Genomic DNA, 22,505 nt, shown 5'->3' with positions numbered 1-22,505 from the left:
AATAATACTAGAGTCATGTTGGCACGACGTTAGAATAATACTAGAGTCATGTTGGCACGACGTTAGAATAATACTAGAGTCATGTTGGCACGACGTCAGAATAATACTAGAGTCATGTTGGCACGACGTTAGAATAATACTAGAGTCACGTTGGCACGACGTTAGAATAATACTAGAGTCACGTTGGCACGACGTTAGAATAATACTAGAGTCATGTTGGCACCACGTTAGAATAATACTAGAGTCATGTTGGCACCACGTTAGAATAATACTAGAGTCATGTTGGCACGACGTTAGAATAATACTAGAGTCATGTTGGCACGACGTTAGAATAATACTAGAGTCACGTTGGCACGACGTTAGAATAATACTAGAGTCACGTTGGCACGACGTTAGAATAATACTAGAGTCATGTTGGCACGACGTTAGAATAATACTAGAGTCATGTTGGCACGACGTTAGAATAATACTAGTCATGTTGGCACGACGTTAGAATAATACTAGAGTCATGTTGGCACGACGTTAGAATAATACTAGAGTCATGTTGGCACGACGTTAGAATAATACTAGAGTCATGTTGGCACGACGTTAGAATAATACTAGAGTCATGTTGGCACGACGTCAGAATAATACTAGAGTCATGTTGGCACGACGTTAGAATAATACTAGAGTCACGTTGGCACGACGTTAGAATAATACTAGAGTCACGATGGCACGACGTTAGAATAATACTAGAGTCACGTTGGCACGGCGTTAGAATAATACTAGAGTCATGTTGGCACGACGTTAGAATAATACTAGAGTCATGTTGGCACGACGTTAGAATAATACTAGAGTCACGTTGGCACGACGTTAGAATAATACTAGAGTCATGTTGGCACGACGTTAGAATAATACTAGAGTCATGTTGGCACGACGTCAGAATAATACTAGAGTCACGTTGGCACGACGTTAGAATAATACTAGAGTCATGTTGGCACGACGTTAGAATAATACTAGAGTCATGTTGACACGACGTTAGAATAATACTAGAGTCATGTTGGCACGACGTTAGAATAATACTAGAGTCATGTTGGCACGACGTTAGAATAATACTAGAGTCATGTTGGCACGACGTCAGAATAATACTAGAGTCATGTTGACACGACGTTAGAATAATACTAGAGTCATGTTGGCACGACGTCAGAATAATACTAGAGTCATGTTGACACGACGTCAGAATAATACTAGAGTCATGTTGACACGACGTCAGAATAATACTAGAGTCATGTTGGCACGACGTTAGAATAATACTAGAGTCATGTTGGCACGACGTTAGAATAATACTAGAGTCATGTTGGCACGACGTTAGAATAATACTAGAGTCATGTTGACACGACGTTAGAATAATACTAGAGTCATGTTGGCACGACGTCAGAATAATACTAGAGTCATGTTGACACGACGTTAGAATAATACTAGAGTCATGTTGGCACGACGTCAGAATAATACTAGAGTCATGTTGACACGACGTCAGAATAATACTAGAGTCATGTTGGCACGACGTTAGAATAATACTAGAGTCATGTTGGCACGACGTCAGAATAATACTAGAGTCATGTTGGCACGACGTTAGAATAATACTAGAGTCATGTTGGCACGACGTTAGAATAATACTAGAGTCATGTTGGCACGACGTCAGAATAATACTAGAGTCATGTTGACACGACGTTAGAATAATACTAGAGTCATGTTGGCACGACGTTAGAATAATACTAGAGTCATGTTGGCACGACGTCAGAATAATACTAGAGTCACGTTGGCACGACGTTAGAATAATACTAGAGTCATGTTGGCACGACGTTAGAATAATACTAGAGTCATGTTGGCACGACGTTAGAATAATACTAGAGTCATGTTGGCACGACGTTAGAATAATACTAGAGTCACGTTGGCACGACGTTAGAATAATACTAGTCATGTTGGCACGACGTTAGAATAATACTAGAGTCATGTTGGCACGACGTTAGAATAATACTAGAGTCATGTTGGCACGACGTTAGAATAATACTAGAGTCATGTTGGCACGACGTTAGAATAATACTAGAGTCATGTTGGCACGACGTTAGAATAATACTAGAGTCATGTTGGCACGACGTTAGAATAATACTAGAGTCACGTTGGCACGACGTTAGAATAATACTAGAGTCATGTTGGCACCACGTTAGAATAATACTAGAGTCATGTTGGCACGACGTTAGAATAATACTAGAGTCATGTTGGCACGACGTTAGAATAATACTAGAGTCATGTTGGCACGACGTTAGAATAATACTAGAGTCACGTTGGCACGACGTTAGAATAATACTAGAGTCATGTTGGCACGACGTTAGAATAATACTAGAGTCACGTTGGCACGACGTTAGAATAATACTAGAGTCACGTTGGCACGACGTTAGAATAATACTAGAGTCACGTTGGCACGACGTTAGAATAATACTAGAGTCACGTTGGCACGACGTTAGAATAATACTAGAGTCACGTTGGCACGACGTTAGAATAATACTAGAGTCACGTTGGCACGACGTTAGAATAATACTAGAGTCACGTTGGCACGACGTTAGAATAATACTAGAGTCATGTTGGCACGACGTTAGAATAATACTAGAGTCACGTTGGCACGACGTTAGAATAATACTAGAGTCACGTTGGCACGACGTTAGAATAATACTAGAGTCATGTTGGCACGACGTTAGAATAATACTAGAGTCATGTTGGCACGACGTTAGAATAATACTAGAGTCGTGTTGGCACGACGTTAGAATAATACTAGAGTCGTGTTGGCACGACGTTAGAATAATACTAGAGTCATGTTGGCACGACGTTAGAATAATACTAGAGTCATGTTGGCACGACGTTAGAATAATACTAGAGTCGTGTTGGCACGACGTCAGAATAATACCAGAGTCATGTTGGCATTACAGGTCGTATCATCAACACTACAGATTATCTGACTATAAAATATGCTGCAGAACCAGCAGAGTGATTCACACACACACACAGCTCTGATACAGTATTTTCCGCTATGAAATGTAACAGTTCCTGTATTTTTTTGGGTGATGTCTCTCTTCAGTTGATAATGAGGAGGAAGCAGAGAGAGTTCTGTTCTCCTACGGTTACGGTGCCAACGTTCCCACAACCGCCAAGAGACGACTCAGGCAGAGGTGAGATCTGATAGGGTCCCTAACGGCTTCTTATTCACTATGGGGCCTGGTCTGAGGTAGTGCACTATATAGGGAATAGGGTTCTATAGGGCCCTGGTCTAAAGTAGTGCACTATATATAGGGAATAGGGTTCTATAGGGCCCTGGTCTAAAGTAGTGCACTATATAGGGAATAGGGTTCTATAGGGCTCTGGTTTAAAGTAGTGCACTATATAGGGAATAGGGTTCTATAGGGCTCTGGTCTAAAGTAGTGCACTATATAGGGAATAGGGTTCTATAGGGCTCTGGTCTAAAGTAGTGCACTATATATAGGGAATAGGGTTCTATAGGGCTCTGGTCTAAAGTAGTGCACTATATAGGGTTCTATAGGGCTCTGGTCTAAAGTAGTGCACTATATAGGGAATAGGGTGCAATTTGGGATAGATATTTATTGGTTGGTTTTCTGTTTGAGAGTTTATTTAATGTGTGTTTGTGTGTTGCAGTGTCCATCTGGCCCGAAGACTGTTGCAGCTGGAGAAGCAGAATACACTGCTGAGGAGAGACCTGGAGAGACGCAACTCACACACAGGACAGATCTCTGAGGAGGTAACACACAGGACAGATCTCTGAGGAGGTAACACACAGGACAGATCTCTGAGGAGGTAACACACAGGACAGATCTCTGAGGAGGTAACACAAAGGACAGATCTCTGAGGAGGTAACACACAGGACAGATCTCTGAGGAGGTAACAGACAGGACAGGTCTCTGAGGAGGTAACACACAGGACAGGTCTCTGAGGAGGTAACACACAGGACAGATCTCTGAGGAGGTAACACACAGGACAGATATCTGAGGAGGTAACACACAGGACAGATCTCTGAGGAGGTAACACACAGGACAGATCTCTGAGGAGGTAACACACAGGACAGGTCTCTGAGGAGGTAACACACAGGACAGGTCTCTGAGGAGGTAACACACAGGACAGATCTCTGAGGAGGTAACACACAGGACAGATCTCTGAGGAGGTAACACACAGGACAGATCTCTGAGGAGGTAACACACAGGACAGGTCTCTGAGGGGGTAACACACAGGACAGATATCTGAGGAGGTAACACACAGGACAGGTCTCTGAGGAGGTAACACACAGGACAGGTCTCTGAGGAGGTAACACACAGGACAGATCTCTGAGGAGGTAACACACAGGACAGATCTCTGAGGAGGTAACACACAGGACAGATCTCTGAGGAGGTAACACACAGGACAGATCTCTGAGGAGGTAACACACAGGACAGATCTCTGAGGAGGTAACACACAGGACAGATCTCTGAGGAGGTAACACACAGGACAGATCTCTGAGGAGGTAACACACAGGACAGGTCTCTGAGGAGGTAACACACAGGACAGGTCTCTGAGGAGGTAACACACAGGACAGGTCTCTGAGGAGGTAACACACAGGACAGGTCTCTGAGGAGGTAACACACAGGACAGGTCTCTGAGGAGGTAACACACAGGACAGGTCTCTGAGGAGGTAACACACAGGACAGATCTCTGAGGAGGTAACACACAGGACAGATATCTGAGGAGGTAACACACAGGACAGATCTCTGAGGAGGTAACACACAGGACAGATCTCTGAGGAGGTAACACACAGGACAGGTCTCTGAGGAGGTAACACACAGGACAGGTCTCTGAGGAGGTAACACACAGGACAGATCTCTGAGGAGGTAACACACAGGACAGATCTCTGAGGAGGTAACACACAGGACAGATCTCTGAGGAGGTAACACACAGGACAGGTCTCTGAGGGGGTAACACACAGGACAGATATCTGAGGAGGTAACACACAGGACAGGTCTCTGAGGAGGTAACACACAGGACAGGTCTCTGAGGAGGTAACACACAGGACAGATCTCTGAGGAGGTAACACACAGGACAGATCTCTGAGGAGGTAACACACAGGACAGATCTCTGAGGAGGTAACACACAGGACAGATCTCTGAGGAGGTAACACACAGGACAGATCTCTGAGGAGGTAACACACAGGACAGATCTCTGAGGAGGTAACACACAGGACAGGTCTCTGAGGAGGTAACACACAGGACAGGTCTCTGAGGAGGTAACACACAGGACGGGTCTCTGAGGAGGTAACACACAGGACGGGTCTCTGAGGAGGTAACACACAGGACGGGTCTCTGAGGAGGTAACACACAGGACGGGTCTCTGAGGAGGTAACACACAGGACGGATCTCTGAGGAGGTAACACACAGGACGGATCTCTGAGGAGGTAACACACAGGACGGATCTCTGAGGAGGTAACACACAGGACGGATCTCTGAGGAGGTAACACACAGGACAGATCTCTGAGGAGGTAACACACAGGACAGATCTCTGAGGAGGTAACACACAGGACAGATCTCTGAGGAGGTAACACACAGGACAGATCTCTGAGGAGGTAACACACAGGACAGATCTCTGAGGAGGTAACACACAGGACAGATCTCTGAGGAGGTAACACACAGGACAGATCTCTGAGGAGGTAACACACAGGACAGATCTCTGAGGAGGTAACACACAGGACAGATCTCTGAGGAGGTAACACACAGGACAGGTCTCTGAGGAGGTAACACACAGGACAGGTCTCTGAGGAGGTAACACACAGGACAGGTCTCTGAGGAGGTAACACACAGGACAGGTCTCTGAGGAGGTAACACACAGGACAGGTCTCTGAGGAGGTAACACACAGGACAGGTCTCTGAGGAGGTAACACACAGGACAGGTCTCTGAGGAGGTAACACACAGGACAGATCTCTGAGGAGGTAACACACAGGACAGATATCTGAGGAGGTAACACACAGGACAGATCTCTGAGGAGGTAACACACAGGACAGGTCTCTGAGGAGGTAACACACAGGACAGGTCTCTGAGGAGGTAACACACAGGACAGATCTCTGAGGAGGTAACACACAGGACAGATCTCTGAGGAGGTAACACACAGGACAGATCTCTGAGGAGGTAACACACAGGACAGGTCTCTGAGGGGGTAACACACAGGACAGATATCTGAGGAGGTAACACACAGGACAGGTCTCTGAGGAGGTAACACACAGGACAGGTCTCTGAGGAGGTAACACACAGGACAGATCTCTGAGGAGGTAACACACAGGACAGATCTCTGAGGAGGTAACACACAGGACAGATCTCTGAGGAGGTAACACACAGGACAGATCTCTGAGGAGGTAACACACAGGACAGATCTCTGAGGAGGTAACACACAGGACAGATCTCTGAGGAGGTAACACACAGGACAGGTCTCTGAGGAGGTAACACACAGGACAGGTCTCTGAGGAGGTAACACACAGGACGGGTCTCTGAGGAGGTAACACACAGGACGGGTCTCTGAGGAGGTAACACACAGGACGGGTCTCTGAGGAGGTAACACACAGGACGGGTCTCTGAGGAGGTAACACACAGGACGGATCTCTGAGGAGGTAACACACAGGACGGATCTCTGAGGAGGTAACACACAGGACGGATCTCTGAGGAGGTAACACACAGGACGGATCTCTGAGGAGGTAACACACAGGACAGATCTCTGAGGAGGTAACACACAGGACAGATCTCTGAGGAGGTAACACACAGGACAGATCTCTGAGGAGGTAACACACAGGACAGGTCTCTGAGGAGGTAACACACAGGACAGGTCTCTGAGGAGGTAACACACAGGACAGGTCTCTGAGGAGGTAACACACAGGACAGGTCTCTGAGGAGGTAACACACAGGACAGGTCTCTGAGGAGGTAACACACAGGACAGGTCTCTGAGGAGGTAACACACAGGACAGATCTCTGAGGAGGTAACACACAGGACAGGTCTCTGAGGAGGTAACACACAGGACAGGTCTCTGAGGAGGTAACACACAGGACAGATCTCTGAGGAGGTAACACACAGGACAGATCTCTGAGGAGGTAACACACAGGACAGGTCTCTGAGGAGGTAACACACAGGACAGGTCTCTGAGGAGGTAACACACAGGACAGATCTCTGAGGAGGTAACACACAGGACAGATCTCTGAGGAGGTAACACACAGGACAGATCTCTGAGGAGGTAACACACAGGACAGGTCTCTGAGGGGGTAACACACAGGACAGATATCTGAGGAGGTAACACACAGGACAGGTCTCTGAGGAGGTAACACACAGGACAGGTCTCTGAGGAGGTAACACACAGGACAGATCTCTGAGGAGGTAACACACAGGACAGATCTCTGAGGAGGTAACACACAGGACAGATCTCTGAGGAGGTAACACACAGGACAGATCTCTGAGGAGGTAACACACAGGACAGATCTCTGAGGAGGTAACACACAGGACAGATCTCTGAGGAGGTAACACACAGGACAGATCTCTGAGGAGGTAACACACAGGACAGGTCTCTGAGGAGGTAACACACAGGACAGGTCTCTGAGGAGGTAACACACAGGACAGGTCTCTGAGGAGGTAACACACAGGACGGGTCTCTGAGGAGGTAACACACAGGACGGGTCTCTGAGGAGGTAACACACAGGACGGATCTCTGAGGAGGTAACACACAGGACGGATCTCTGAGGAGGTAACACACAGGACGGATCTCTGAGGAGGTAACACACAGGACGGATCTCTGAGGAGGTAACACACAGGACAGACCTCTGAGGAGGTAACGCACAGGACAGACCTCTGAGGAGGTAACGCACAGGACAGACCTCTGAGGAGGTAACGCACAGGACAGATCTCTGACGAGGTAACGCACAGGACAGGTCTCTGACGAGGTAACGCACAGGACAGGTCTCTGAGGAGGTAACACACAGGACAGATTTCTGAGGAGGTAACACACAGGACAGATCTCTGAGGAGGTAACACACAGGACAGATCTCTGAGGAGGTAACACACAGGACAGGTCTCTGAGGAGGTAACACACAGGACAGGTCTCTGAGGAGGTAACACACAGGACAGGTCTCTGAGGAGGTAACACACAGGACAGATCTCTGAGGAGGTAACACACAGGACAGATCTCTGAGGAGGTAACACACAGGACAGATCTCTGAGGAGGTAACACACAGGACAGACCTCTGAGGAGGTAACACACAGGACAGACCTCTGAGGAGATAACACACAGGACAGACCTCTGAGGAGGTAACACACAGGACAGGTCTCTGACGAGGTAACACACAGGACAGGTCTCTGAGGAGGTAACACACAGGACAGATTTCTGAGGAGGTAACACACAGGACAGATCTCTGAGGAGGTAACACACAGGACAGATCTCTGAGGAGGTAACACACAGGACAGGTCTCTGAGGAGGTAACACACAGGACAGGTCTCTGAGGAGGTAACACACAGGACAGGTCTCTGAGGAGGTAACACACAGGACAGATCTCTGAGGAGGTAACACACAGGACAGGTCTCTGAGGAGGTAACACACAGGACAGATCTCTGAGGAGGTAACACACAGGACAGATCTCTGAGGAGGTAACACACAGGACAGGTCTCTGAGGAGGTAACACACAGGACAGGTCTCTGAGGAGGTAACACACAGGACAGGTCTCTGAGGAGGTAACACACAGGACAGGTCTCTGAGGAGGTAACACACAGGACAGGTCTCTGAGGAGGTAACACACAGGACAGATCTCTGAGGAGGTAACACACAGGACAGATCTCTGAGGAGGTAACACACAGGACAGATCTCTGAGGAGGTAACACACAGGACAGGTCTCTGAGGAGGTAACACACAGGACAGGTCTCTGAGGAGGTAACACACAGGACAGATCTCTGAGGAGGTAACACACAGGACAGGTCTCTGAGGAGGTAACACACAGGACAGATCTCTGAGGAGGTAACACACAGGACAGGTCTCTGAGGAGGTAACACACAGGACAGACCTCTGAGGAGGTAACACACAGGACATATCTCTGACGAGGTAACACACAGGACAGATCTCTGAGGAGGTAACACACAGGACAGGTCTCTGAGGAGGTAACACACAGGACAGATCTCTGAGGAGGTAACACACAGGACAGGTCTCTGAGGAGGTAACACACAGGACAGGTCTCTGAGGAGGTAACACACAGGACAGATCTCTGAGGAGGTAACACACAGGACAGGTCTCTGAGGAGGTAACACACAGGACAGGTCTCTGAGGAGGTAACACACAGGACAGATCTCTGAGGAGGTAACACACAGGACAGATCTCTGAGGAGGTAACACACAGGACAGATCTCTGAGGAGGTAACACACAGGACAGGTCTCTGAGGAGGTAACACACAGGACAGATCTCTGAGGAGGTAACACACAGGACAGATCTCTGAGGAGGTAACACACAGGACAGATCTCTGAGGAGGTAACACACAGGACAGGTCTCTGAGGAGGTAACACACAGGACAGATCTCTGAGGAGGTAACACACAGGACAGATCTCTGAGGAGGTAACACACAGGACAGATCTCTGAGGAGGTAACACACAGGACAGGTCTCTGAGGAGGTAACACACAGGACAGGTCTCTGAGGAGGTAACACACAGGACAGGTCTCTGAGGAGGTAACACACAGGACAGATCTCTGAGGAGGTAACACACAGGACAGGTCTCTGAGGAGGTAACACACAGGACAGGTCTCTGAGGAGGTAACACACAGGACAGATCTCTGAGGAGGTAACACACAGGACAGGTCTCTGAGGAGGTAACACAGACTCCTAACCCACACAGTGTAGTAGTTCAGACTCCTAACCCACACAGTGTAGTAGTAGTAGTACAGACTCCTAACCCACCCAGTGTAGTAGTATAGACTCCTAACCCACACAGTGTAGTAGTAGTAGTATAGACTCCTAACCCACACAGTGTAGTAGTAGTATAGACTCCTAACCCACAGTGTAGTAGTAGTAGTACAGACTCCTAACCCACACAGTGTAGTAGTATAGACTCCTAGCCCACACAGTAGTAGTAGTAGTATAGACTCCTAACCCACACAGTGTAGTAGTAGTATAGACTCCTAACCCACAGTGTAGTAGTAGTAGTACAGACTCCTAACCCACACAGTGTAGTAGTATAGACTCCTAACCCACACAGTGTAGTAGTAGTATAGACTCCTAACCCACAGTGTAGTAGTAGTAGTACAGACTCCTAACCCACACAGTGTAGTAGTATAGACTCCTAACCCACAGTGTAGTAGTATAGACTCCTAACCCACACAGTGTATTAGTATAGACTCCTAACCCACACAGTGTAGTAGTATAGACTCCTAACCCACACAGTGTAGTAGTATAGACTCCTAACCCACACAGTGTAGTAGTAGTATAGACTCCTAACCCACACAGTGTAGTAGTAGTATAGACTCCTAACCCACAGTGTAGTAGTATAGACTCCTAACCCACAGTGTAGTAGTAGTATAGACTCCTAACACACACAGTGTAGTAGTATAGACTCCTAACCCACACAGTGTAGTAGTAGTATAGACTCCTAACACACACAGTGTAGTAGTAGTATAGACTCCTAACCCACACAGTGTAGTAGTATAGACTCCTAACCCACACAGTGTAGTAGTATAGACTCCTAACCCACACAGTGTAGTAGTAGTATAGACTCCTAACCCACACAGTGTAGTAGTAGTATAGACACCTAACCCACACAGTGTAGTGGTAGTATAGACTCCTAACCCACACAGTGTATTAGTATAGACTCCTAACCCACACAGTGTAGTAGTATAGACTCCTAACCCACAGTGTAGTAGTATAGACTCCTAACCCACAGTGTAGTAGTAGTATAGACTCCTAACCCACACAGTGTAGTAGTATAGACTCCTAACCCACACAGTGTAGTAGTATAGACTCCTAACCCACACAGTGTAGTAGTAGTATAGACTCCTAACCCACACAGTGTAGTAGTATAGACTCCTAACCCACACAGTGTAGTAGTATAGACTCCTAACCCACACAGTGTAGTAGTATAGACTCCTAACCACACCTTCCTGTCACAGTGTAGTAGTATAGACTCCTAACCCACACAGTGTAGTAGTATAGACTCCTAACCCACACAGTGTAGTAGTATAGACTCCTAACCCACACAGTGTAGTAGTATAGACTCCTAACCCACACAGTGTAGTAGTATAGACTCCTAACCCACACAGTGTAGTAGTATAGACTCCTAACCCACACAGTGTAGTAGTATAGACTCCTAACCACTCCTTCCTGTCACAGTGTAATAGTATAGACTCCTAACCACACCTTCCTGTCACAGTGTAGTAGTATAGACTCCTAACCCACACAGTGTAGTAGTATAGACTCCTAACCCACACAGTGTAGTAGTAGTATAGACTCCTAACCCACACAGTGTAGTAGTAGTATAGACTCCTAACCCACAGTGTAGTAGTAGTATAGACTCCTAAACCACACAGTGTAGTAGTAGTATAGACTCCTAACACACACAGTGTAGTAGTATAGACTCCTAACCCACACAGTGTAGTAGTATAGACTCCTAACACACACAGTGTAGTAGTAGTATAGACTCCTAACCCACACAGTGTAGTAGTAGTATAGACTCCTAACCCACAGTGTAGTAGTAGTAGTACAGACTCCTAACCCACACAGTGTAGTAGTATAGACTCCTAGCCCACACAGTAGTAGTAGTAGTATAGACTCCTAACCCACACAGTGTAGTAGTAGTATAGACTCCTAACCCACAGTGTAGTAGTAGTAGTACAGACTCCTAACCCACACAGTGTAGTAGTATAGACTCCTAACCCACACAGTGTAGTAGTAGTATAGACTCCTAACCCACAGTGTAGTAGTAGTAGTACAGACTCCTAACCCACACAGTGTAGTAGTATAGACTCCTAACCCACAGTGTAGTAGTATAGACTCCTAACCCACACAGTGTAGTAGTATAGACTCCTAACCCATATACAGCCCTACACCCTTGAAGTGTGTCCTATATACAGCCCTACACCCTTGAAGTGTGTCCTATATATAGCCCTACACCCTTGAAGTGTGTCCTATATACAGCCCTACACCCTTGAAGTGTGTCCTATATACAGCCCTACACCGTTGAAGTGTGTCCTATATACAGCCCTACACCCTTGAAGTGTGTCCTATATACAGCCCTACACCCTTCAAATCAAATTTATTAGTCACATACACATGGTTAGCAGATGTTAATGCGAGTGTAGCGAAATGCTTGTGCTTCTAGTTCCGACAATGCAGTAATAACCAACAGTAATCTAACCTAACAATTCCACACTACTACCTTACACACACACACAAGTGTAAAGGGATAAAGAATATGTACATAAAGATATATGAATGAGTGGTGGTACAGAACGGCATGGCAGATGCAGTAGATGGTATAGAGTACGGTATATACATATGAGATGAGTACTGTAGGGTATGTAAACATAAGTGGCATAGTTTAAAGTGGCTAGTGGTACATGTATTGCATAAAGATGGCAAGATGCAGTAGATGATATAGAGTACAGTATATATACATATGAGATGGGTAATGTAGGGTATGTAAACATTGTATTAAGTGGCATTGCTTAAAGTGGCTAGTGGTACATTTTTACATAATTTCCATCAATTCCCATTTTTAAAGTGGCTGGAGTTGGGTCAGTATGTTGGCAGCGGCCGCTAAATGTTAGTGGTGGCTGTTTAACAGTCTGATGGCCTTGAGATAGAAGCTGTTTTTCAGTCTCTCGGTCCCTGCTTTGATGCACCTGTACTGACCTCGCCTTCTGGATGATAGCGGGGTGAACAGGCAGTGGCTTGGGTGGTTGTTGTCCTTGATGATCTTTATGGCCTTCCTGTGACATCGGGTGGTGTAGGTGTCCTGGAGGGCAGGTAGTTTGCCCCTGGTGATGCGTTCTGCAGACCTCACTACCCTCTGGAGAGCCTTACGGTTGTGGGCGGAGCAGTTGCCGTACCAGGCGGTGATACAGCCCGACAGGATGCTCTCGATTGTGCATCTGTAGAAGTTTGTGAGTGCTTTTGGTGACAAGCCGAATTTCTTCAGCCTCCTGAGGTTGAAGAGGCGCTGCTGCGCCTTCTTCACAACGCTGTCTGTGTGGGTGGACCAGTTCAGTTTGTCCGTGATGTGTACACCGAGGAACTTAAAACTTTCCACCTTCTCCACTACTGACCCGTCGATGTGGATAGGGGGGTGCTCCCTCTGCTGTTTCCTGAAGTCCACAATCATCTCCTTTGTTTTGTTGACGTTGAGTATGAGGTTATTTTCCTGACACCACACTCCGAGGGCCCTCACCTCCTCCCTGTAGGCCGTCTCGTCGTTGTTGGTGATCAAGCCTACCACTGTAGTGTCATCCGCAAACTTGATGATTGAGTTGGAGGCGTGCATGGCCACGCAGTCGTGGGTGAACAGGGAGTACAGGAGAGGGCTCAGAACGCACCCTTGTGGGGCCCCAGTGTTGAGGATCAGCGGGGTGGAGATGTTGTTACCTACCCTCACCACCTGGGGGCGGCCCGTCAGGAAGTCCAGGACCCAGTTGCACAGGGCGGGGTCGAGACCCAGGGTCTCGAGCTTGATGACGAGTTTGGAGGGTACTATGGTGTTAAATGCTGAGCTGTAATCGATGAACAGCATTCTCACATGGGTATTCCTCTTGTCCAGATGGGTTAGGGCAGTGTGCAGTGTGGTTGCGATTGCGTCGTCTGTGGACCTATTGGGTCGGTAAGCAAATTGGAGTGGGTCTAGGGTGTCCGGTAGGGTGGAGGTGATATGGTCCTTGACTAGTCTCTCAAAGCACTTCATGATGACGGAAGTGAGTGCTACGGGGCGGTAGTCGTTTAGCTCAGTTACCTTAGATTTCTTGGGAACAGGAACAATGGTGGCCCTCTTGAAGCATGTGGGAACAGCAGACTGGGATAAGGATTGATTGAATATGTCCGTAAACACACCAGCCAGCTGGTCTGCGCATGCTCTGAGGACGCGGCTGGGAATGCCGTCTGGGCCTGCAGCCTTGCGAGGGTTAACACGTTTAAATGTTTTACTCACCTCGGCTGCAGTGAAGGAGAGCCCGCAGGTTTTGGTAGGGGGCCGTGTCAGTGGCACTGTATTGTCCTCAAAGCGGGCAAAAAAGTTGTTTAGCCTGTCTGGGAGCAAGACATCCTGGTCCTCGACGGGGCTGGTTTTCTTTTTGTAATCCGTGATTGACTGTAGACCCTGCCACATACCTCTTGTGTCTGAGCTGTTGAATTTCGACTCGATTTTGTCTCTGTACTGAGACTTAGCCTGTTTGATTGCCTTGCGGAGAGAATAGCTACACTGTTTGTATTCGGTCATGCTTCCGGTCACCTTGCCCTGGTTAAAAGCAGTGGTTCGCGCTTTCAGTTTCACGCGAATGCTGCCGTCAATCCACGGTTTCTGGTTTGGGAATGTTTTTATCGTTGCTGTGGGTACGACATCGTCAATGCACTTCCTAATGAACTCGCTCACCGAATCAGCATATTCGTCAATATTGTTGTTGGACGCGATGCGGAACATATTCCAATCCGCGTGATCGAAGCAGTCTTGAAGCGTGGATTCAGATTGGTCGGACCAGCGTTGAACAGACCTGAGCGCGGGAGCTTGTTGTTTGAGTTTTTGTTTGTAGGCTGGAATCAACAAAATGGAGTCGTGGTCAGCTTTTCCGAAAGGGGGGCGGGGGAGGGCCTTATAAGCGTCGCGGAAATTAGTATAACAATGGTCTAGTGTTTTTCCAGCCCTGGTAGCACAATCGATATGCTGATAGAATTTAGGGAGTTTTGTTTTTAGATTAGCCTTGTTAAAATCCCCAGCTACGATGAATGCAGCCTCAGGGTGTGTGGTTTCCAGTTTACAAAGAGTCAGATAAAGTTCGTTCAGGGCCATCGATGTGTCTGCTTGGGGGGGAATGTATACGGCTGTGATTATGATTGACGAGAATTCCCTTGGTAGATAATGCGGTCGACATTTGATTGTGAGGAGTTCTAGATCAGGTGAACAGAACGACTTGAGTTCTTGTGTGTTGTTATGATGATCACACCACTTCTCGTTAATCATAAGGCATACCCCCCCGCCCCTCTTCTTACCGGAAAGATGTTTGTTTCTGTCGGCGCGATGCATGAAGAAACCAGCTGGCTGCACCGACTCCGTTAGCGTCCCTTGAGTTAGCCATGTTTCCGTGAAGCAGAGCACGTTGCAATCCCTGATGTCTCTCTGGAATGCTACCCGTGCTCGGATTTCATCGACCTTATTGTCAAGAGACTGGACATTGGCGAGTAGTATGCTAGGGAGTGGAGCGCGATGTGCCCGTCTCCGAAGCCTGACCACGAGACCGCCACGTTTTCCCCTTTTTCGGCGTCGCACAGGGTCGCCGGCTGGGATCAGATCCATTGTATTGTGTGGAAGGCAAAACACTGGATCCGTTTCGGGAAAGTCATATTCCTGGTAGGAACGATGATGAGTTGACGTTAATCGTATGTTCAGTAGTTCCTCCCGACTGTATGTAATGAAACCTAAGATTACCCGGGGTACCGATGTAAGAAATAACACGTAAAAAAACAAAATACTGCATATTTTCCAAGGAACACGAAGCGAGGCAGCCATCTCTTTTCGGCGCCGGATTCTGCTCTTGGTTACTTTTCTCTTTCCTGGTACTCCATCTCAACCTTTCCTTCTCCAAACTCCTCGTTTCTTTTTTTCCCCTCTCTCTGTCTCTCTCTGTAGGAGGCCCATGCCATGCAGTAGTATAGACTCCTAACCCACACAGTGTAGTAGTAGTATAGACACCTAACCCACACAGTGTAGTGGTAGTATAGACTCCTAACCCACACAGTGTATTAGTATAGACTCCTAACCCACACAGTGTAGTAGTATAGACTCCTAACCCACAGTGTAGTAGTATAGACTCCTAACCCACAGTGTAGTAGTAGTATAGACTCCTAACCCACACAGTGTAGTAGTATAGACTCCTAACCCACACAGTGTAGTAGTAGTATAGACTCCTAACCCACACAGTGTAGTAGTAGTATAGACTCCTAACCCACAGTGTAGTAGTAGTAGTACAGACTCCTAACCCACACAGTGTAGTAGTAGTATAGACTCCTAACACACACAGTGTAGTAGTAGTATAGACTCCTAACCCACACAGTGTAGTAGTATAGACTCCTAACCCACACAGTGTAGTAGTATAGACTCCTAACCCACACAGTGTAGTAGTAGTATAGACTCCTAACCCACACAGTGTATTAGTATAGACTCCTAACCCACACAGTGTAGTAGTATAGACTCCTAACCCACAGTGTAGTAGTATAGACTCCTAACCCACACAGTGTAGTAGTATAGACTCCTAACCCACACAGTGTAGTAGTATAGACTCCTAACCCACACAGTGTAGTAGTAGTATAGACTCCTAACCCACACAGTGTAGTAGTATAGACTCCTAACCACTCCTTCCTGTCACAGTGTAGTAGTATAGACTCCTAACCCACACAGTGTATTAGTATAGACTCCTAACCCACACAGTGTAGTAGTATAAACTCCTAACCCACAGTGTAGTAGTATAGACTCCTAATCACTCCTTCCTGTCACAGTGTAGTAGTATAGACTCCTAACCACACCTTCCTGTCACAGTGTAGTAGTATAGACTCCTAACCCACACAGTGTAGTAGTATAGACTCCTAACCACACCTTCCTGTCACAGTGTAGTAGTATAGACTCCTAACCCACACAGTGTAGTAGTATAGACTCCTAACCCACACAGTGTAGTAGTATAGACTCCTAACCCACACAGTGTAGTAGTATAGACTCCTAACCACACCTTCCTGTCACAGTGTAGTAGTATAGACTCCTAACCCACACAGTGTATTAGTATAGACTCCTAACCCACACAGTGTAGTAGTATAGACTCCTAACCCACACAGTGTAGTAGTATAGACTCCTAACCCACACAGTGTAGTAGTATTGACTCCTAACCCACACAGTGTAGTTGTATAGACTCCTAACCCACACAGTGTAGTTGTATAGACTCCTAACCACTCCTTCCTGTCTCAGTGTTCAACATCGTGTTGGAAAGGTTGCCACTTTTCAACATGACATATATTCCACCTGAAAGGTGTGTTTATTTTGGAGGACTCTCCCAATCAAAGGCCAAGTCAGTGACTGTAGCATGAATCAACAAACGGGTTAAACAAGTGTGTGTGTGTGTGTGTGTGTGTGTGTGTGTGTGTGTGTGTGTGTGTGTGTGTGTGTGTGTGTGTGTGTGTGTGTGTGTGTGTGTGTGTGTGTGTGTGTGTGTGTGTGTGTGTGTGTGTGTGTGTGTGTGTGTGTGTGTGTGTGTGTGTGTGTGTGTGTGTGTGTGTGTGTGTGTGTGTGTGTGTGTGTGTGTCTCCAAGCTGGAAACAGCTAACCATCTCCTACAACAGGCCCAGCAGCCCTACAGTTACCTGATCGACACGGTGAGACAGAGAGACACACAGATACTGTCCCTCAGAGAACGCATCACACAGCTGGAGGAGGACACCAGGTACACACACCACTGTCTCTGCCTTTCAGTCCCCCCCCTGTCCTTCTCTCGTCCCAGGTCCTGTCCTTCTCTCGTCCCAGGTCCTGTCCTTCTCTCGTCCCAGGTCTTTCTCTCATCCCAGGTCCTGTCCTTCTCCCGTTCCAGGTCCTGTCCTTCTCTCGTCCCAGGTCCTTCTCTCATCCCAGGTCCTGTTCTTCTCCCGTCCCAGGTCCTGTCCTTCTCCCGTCCCAGGTCCTGTCCTTCTCTCGTCCCAGGTCCTGTCCTTCTCTCGTCCCAGGTCCTGTCCTTCGCTCGTCCCAGGTCCTGTCCTTCTCCCGTCCCAGGTCCTGTCCTTCTCCCGTCCCAGGTCCTGTCTTTCTCTCATCCCAGGTCCTGTCTTTCTCTAGTCCCAGGTCCTGTCTTTCTCTCGTCCCAGGTCCTGTCTTTCTCTCGTCCCAGGTCCTGTCCTTCTCTCGTCCCAGGTCCTGTCCTTCTCTCGTCCCAGGTCCTGTCCTTCTCTCGTCCCAGAACCTGTCCTTCTCAGCCCTAGGGGCCCTGGTTAAAAGTAGTGCACTATATAGGGCTCTGGTCTAAAGTAGTGCACTATATAGGGCTCTGGTCTAAAGTAGTGGACTATATAGGGCCCTGGTCTAAAGTAGTGCACTATATAGGGCTCTGGTCTAAAGTAGTGCACTATATAGGGCTCTGGTCTAAAGTAGTGGACTATATAGGGCCCTGGTCTAAAGTAGTGGACTATATAGGGCCCTGGTCTAAAGTAGTGCACTATATAGGGCTCTGGTCTAAAGTAGTGCACTATATAGGGCTCTGGTCTAAAGTAGTGCACTATATAGGGCTCTGGTCTAAAGTAGTGCACTATATAGGGCTCTGGTCTAAAGTAGTGCACTACATAGGGTCCTGGTCTAAAGTAGTCCACTACATAGGGTCCTGGTCTAAAGTAGTCCACTACATAGGGCTCTGGTCTAAAGTAGTGCACTATGTAGGGAACCATTTCTCTTTCAAGCTCCTGGTTGTTATTTTATTGAGTCATTGATTTGATCTTCAGTATTTTACTGTAGAGAGATGGATTCATTAGACACGTCTATTGTCCAGTGTCCGTAACGTCACTCGTTGCACGTTTTGGATGTGATTTGTGTTCTCTGTTGTCATGGTGCTGTTCCAGCAGCCCCTGTGTTCTGAGGAAATGGAGGGAGTCAGTTGGTCTGTCCCATTTAGTCAGCACTAAAGAAAGGCTCAAATTACCCTCCCTATTAAGTGTACCACTCAGAGGTAGTCCACTGGAGTAGTGGTAGTGAAAAGTAGTGCACTATATTGGGAATAGGGTGGCATTTGGAAGGTAAGATGTTGGTTAGTTGGGGTTTATGTGGATGTTAATGCTTCTCTCTGTTTTGGTTTGTCCGTCCAGATCTCTGAGGAAATGGAGGGAGTCGTTATTCTGTCCCATTTAGTCAGCACTAAAGAAAGTCTCTGTTTTGGTTTGTCCGTCCAGATCTCTGAGGAAAGAGAAGACGTCTCTCCAACAGGTGAAGAACAATATGGCTTCCGACCTGGAGCGACTGCTCAACCACAGAGAGGTACGCACACACACACACACACACACACACACACACACACACACACACACACACACACACACACACACACACACACACTCCTCAGCCACGGAGAGACATGCCCAGAGTCCACACTCTCCTCGGCCACTACGGAGAGACATGCCCAGAGTCCACACTCTCCTCGGCCACTACGGAGAGAGACATGCCCAGAGTCCACACTCTCCTCGGCCACTACGGAGAGACATGCCCAGAGTCCACACTCTCCTCGGCCACTACGGAGAGACATGCCCAGAGTCCACACTCTCCTCGGCCACTACGGAGAGACATGCCCAGAGTCCACACTCTCCTCGGCCACTACGGAGAGACATGCCCAGAGTCCACACTCTCCTCGGCCACTACGGAGAGACATGCCCAGAGTCCACACTCTCCTCGGCCACTACGGAGAGACATGCCCAGAGTCCACACTCTCCTCGGCCACTACGGAGAGACATGCCCAGAGTCCACACTCTCCTCGGCCACTACGGAGAGAGACATGCCCAGAGTCCACACTCTCCTCGGCCACTACGGAGAGACATGCCCAGAGTCCACACTCTCCTCGGCCACTACGGAGAGACATGCCCAGAGTCCACACTCTCCTCGGCCACTACGGAGAGACATACCCAGAGTCCACACTCTCCTCGGCCACTACGGAGAGACATGCCCAGAGTCCACACTCTCCTCGGCCACTACGGAGAGACATGCCCAGAGTCCACACTCTCCTCAGCCACTACGGAGAGAGACATGCCCAGAGTCCACACTCTCCTCGGCCACTACGGAGAGACATGCCCAGAGTCCACACTCTCCTCGGCCACTACGGAGAGACATGCCCAGAGTCCACACTCTCCTCGGCCACTACGGAGAGACATGCCCAGAGTCCACACTCTCCTCGGCCACTACGGAGAGACATGCCCAGAGTCCACACTCTCCTCGGCCACTACGGAGAGACATGCCCAGAGTCCACACTCTCCTCGGCCACTACGGAGAGACATGCCCAGAGTCCACACTCTCCTCGGCCACTACGGAGAGACATGCCCAGAGTCCACACTCTCCTCGGCCACTACGGAGAGACATGCCCAGAGTCCACACTCTCCTCGGCCACTACGGAGAGAGACATGCCCAGAGTCCACACTCTCCTCGGCCACTACGGAGAGACATGCCCAGAGTCCACACTCTCCTCGGCCACTACGGAGAGACATGCCCAGAGTCCACACTCTCCTCGGCCACTACGGAGAGACATGCCCAGAGTCCACACTCTCCTCGGCCACTACGGAGAGAGACATGCCCAGAGTCCACACTCTCCTCGGCCACTACGGAGAGACATGCCCAGAGTCCACACTCTCCTCGGCCACTACGGAGAGACATGCCCAGAGTCCACACTCTCCTCGGCCACTACGGAGAGACATACCCAGAGTCCACACTCTCCTCGGCCACTACGGAGAGACATGCCCAGAGTCCACACTCTCCTCGGCCACTACGGAGAGACATGCCCAGAGTCCACACTCTCCTCAGCCACTACGGAGAGAGACATGCCCAGAGTCCACACTCTCCTCGGCCACTACGGAGAGACATGCCCAGAGTCCACACTCTCCTCGGCCACTACGGAGAGACATGCCCAGAGTCCACACTCTCCTCGGCCACTACGGAGAGACATGCCCAGAGTCCACACTCTCCTCGGCCACTACGGAGAGACATACCCAGAGTCCACACTCTCCTCGGCCACTACGGAGAGACATGCCCAGAGTCCACACTCTCCTCGGCCACTACGGAGAGACATGCCCAGAGTCCACACTCTCCTCGGCCACTACGGAGAGACATGCCCAGAGTCCACACTCTCCTCGGCCACTACGGAGAGACATGCCCAGAGTCCACACTCTCCTCGGCCACTACGGAGAGAGACATGCCCAGAGTCCACACTCTCCTCGGCCACTACGGAGAGACATGCCCAGAGTCCACACTCTCCTCGGCCACTACGGAGAGACATGCCCAGAGTCCACACTCTCCTCGGCCACTACGGAGAGACATGCCCAGAGTCCACACTCTCCTCGGCCACTACGGAGAGACATGCCCAGAGTCCACACTCTCATTGAATAAAGCCACAGTGAATAAAGCCACTGGATGTGTGACATTGCATCATATGTATCCTAATGAAAGTAGATGATGTCATGTAGGTGTGAGTCTTTTATGACAGGTGTGTTTTTATATGGCTGAGGCCAGACTGCATGTCTGCAGGAGGGAGAGACGGAGGGAGAGACGGAGGGAGAGACCGAGGGAGAGACGGAGAGAGACGGAGGGAGAGACGGAGGGAGAGACGGAGGGAGAGACGGAGGGAGAGACGGAGGGAGAGACGGAGGGAGAGACGGAGGGAGAGACGGAGGGAGAGACGGAGGGAGAGACGGAGGGAGAGACGGAGGGAGAGACGGAGGGAGAAGAGTACCAGAGGGAAGGAGAGTGTACCAGAGGGAAGGAGAGAGTACCAGAGGGAGGGAGAGGGTACCAGAGGGAGGGAGAGGGTACCAGAGGGAGGGAGAGGGTACCAGAGGGAGGGAGAGGGTACCAGAGGGAGGGAGAGAGTACCAGAGGGAGGGAGAGAGTACCAGAGGGAGGGAGAGAGTACCAGAGGGAGGGAGAGGGTACCGGAGGGAGGGAGAGAGTACCGGAGGGAGGGAGAGGGTACCGGAGGGAGGGAGAGGGTACCGGAGGGAGGGAGGGAGTACCGGAGGGAGGGAGGGAGAGAGTACCAGAGGGAGGGAGAGAGTACCAGAGGGAGGGAGAGAGTACCAGAGGGAGGGAGAGGGTACCAGAGGGAGGGAGAGGGTACCAGAGGGAGGGAGAGAGTACCAGAGGGAGGGAGAGAGTACCGGAGGGAGGGAGAGGGTACCGGAGGGAGGGAGGGAGAGAGTACCAGAGGGAGGGAGAGAGTACCAGAGGGAGGGAGAGAGTACCAGAGGGAGGGAGAGAGTACCAGAGGGAGGGAGAGAGTACCAGAGGGAGGGAGAGAGTACCAGAGGGAGGGAGAGAGTACCAGAGGGAGGGAGAGAGTACCAGAGGGAGGGAGAGAGTACCAGAGGGAGGGAGAGAGTACCAGAGGGAGGGAGAGAGTACCAGAGGGAGGGAGAGGGTACCAGAGGGAGGGAGAGAGTACCAGAGGGAGGGAGAGAGTACCAGAGGGAGGGAGAGAGTACCAGAGGGAGGGAGAGGGTACCAGAGGGAGGGAGA

At 49.2% G+C, this 22,505-nt stretch overlaps 1 protein-coding gene across 2 annotated transcripts in view; it reads left to right on the top strand.

Moving 5' to 3' along the window:
- Positions 1-22,505, top strand: part of pibf1 (progesterone immunomodulatory binding factor 1) — a 147,708-nt gene that overhangs the window by 106,743 nt on the left and 18,460 nt on the right. For both annotated transcript variants that reach the window (XM_071330976.1, XM_071330975.1), the window contains exons 12-15: positions 3,113-3,203; positions 3,685-3,787; positions 17,570-17,700; positions 19,187-19,271. In XM_071330976.1, coding sequence (XP_071187077.1) covers positions 3,113-3,203; positions 3,685-3,787; positions 17,570-17,700; positions 19,187-19,271 — 410 coding nt within the window. The remainder of the gene's footprint in view (positions 1-3,112; positions 3,204-3,684; positions 3,788-17,569; positions 17,701-19,186; positions 19,272-22,505) is intronic.

The sequence above is a fragment of the Salvelinus alpinus genome, chromosome 10 (assembly GCF_045679555.1).
Source record: "Salvelinus alpinus chromosome 10, SLU_Salpinus.1, whole genome shotgun sequence".
NCBI lineage: Eukaryota > Metazoa > Chordata > Actinopteri > Salmoniformes > Salmonidae > Salvelinus > Salvelinus alpinus.
The sequence above is the reverse complement of the archived record's forward strand: the minus strand, read 5'-3'. Positions and strand labels throughout refer to the sequence as shown.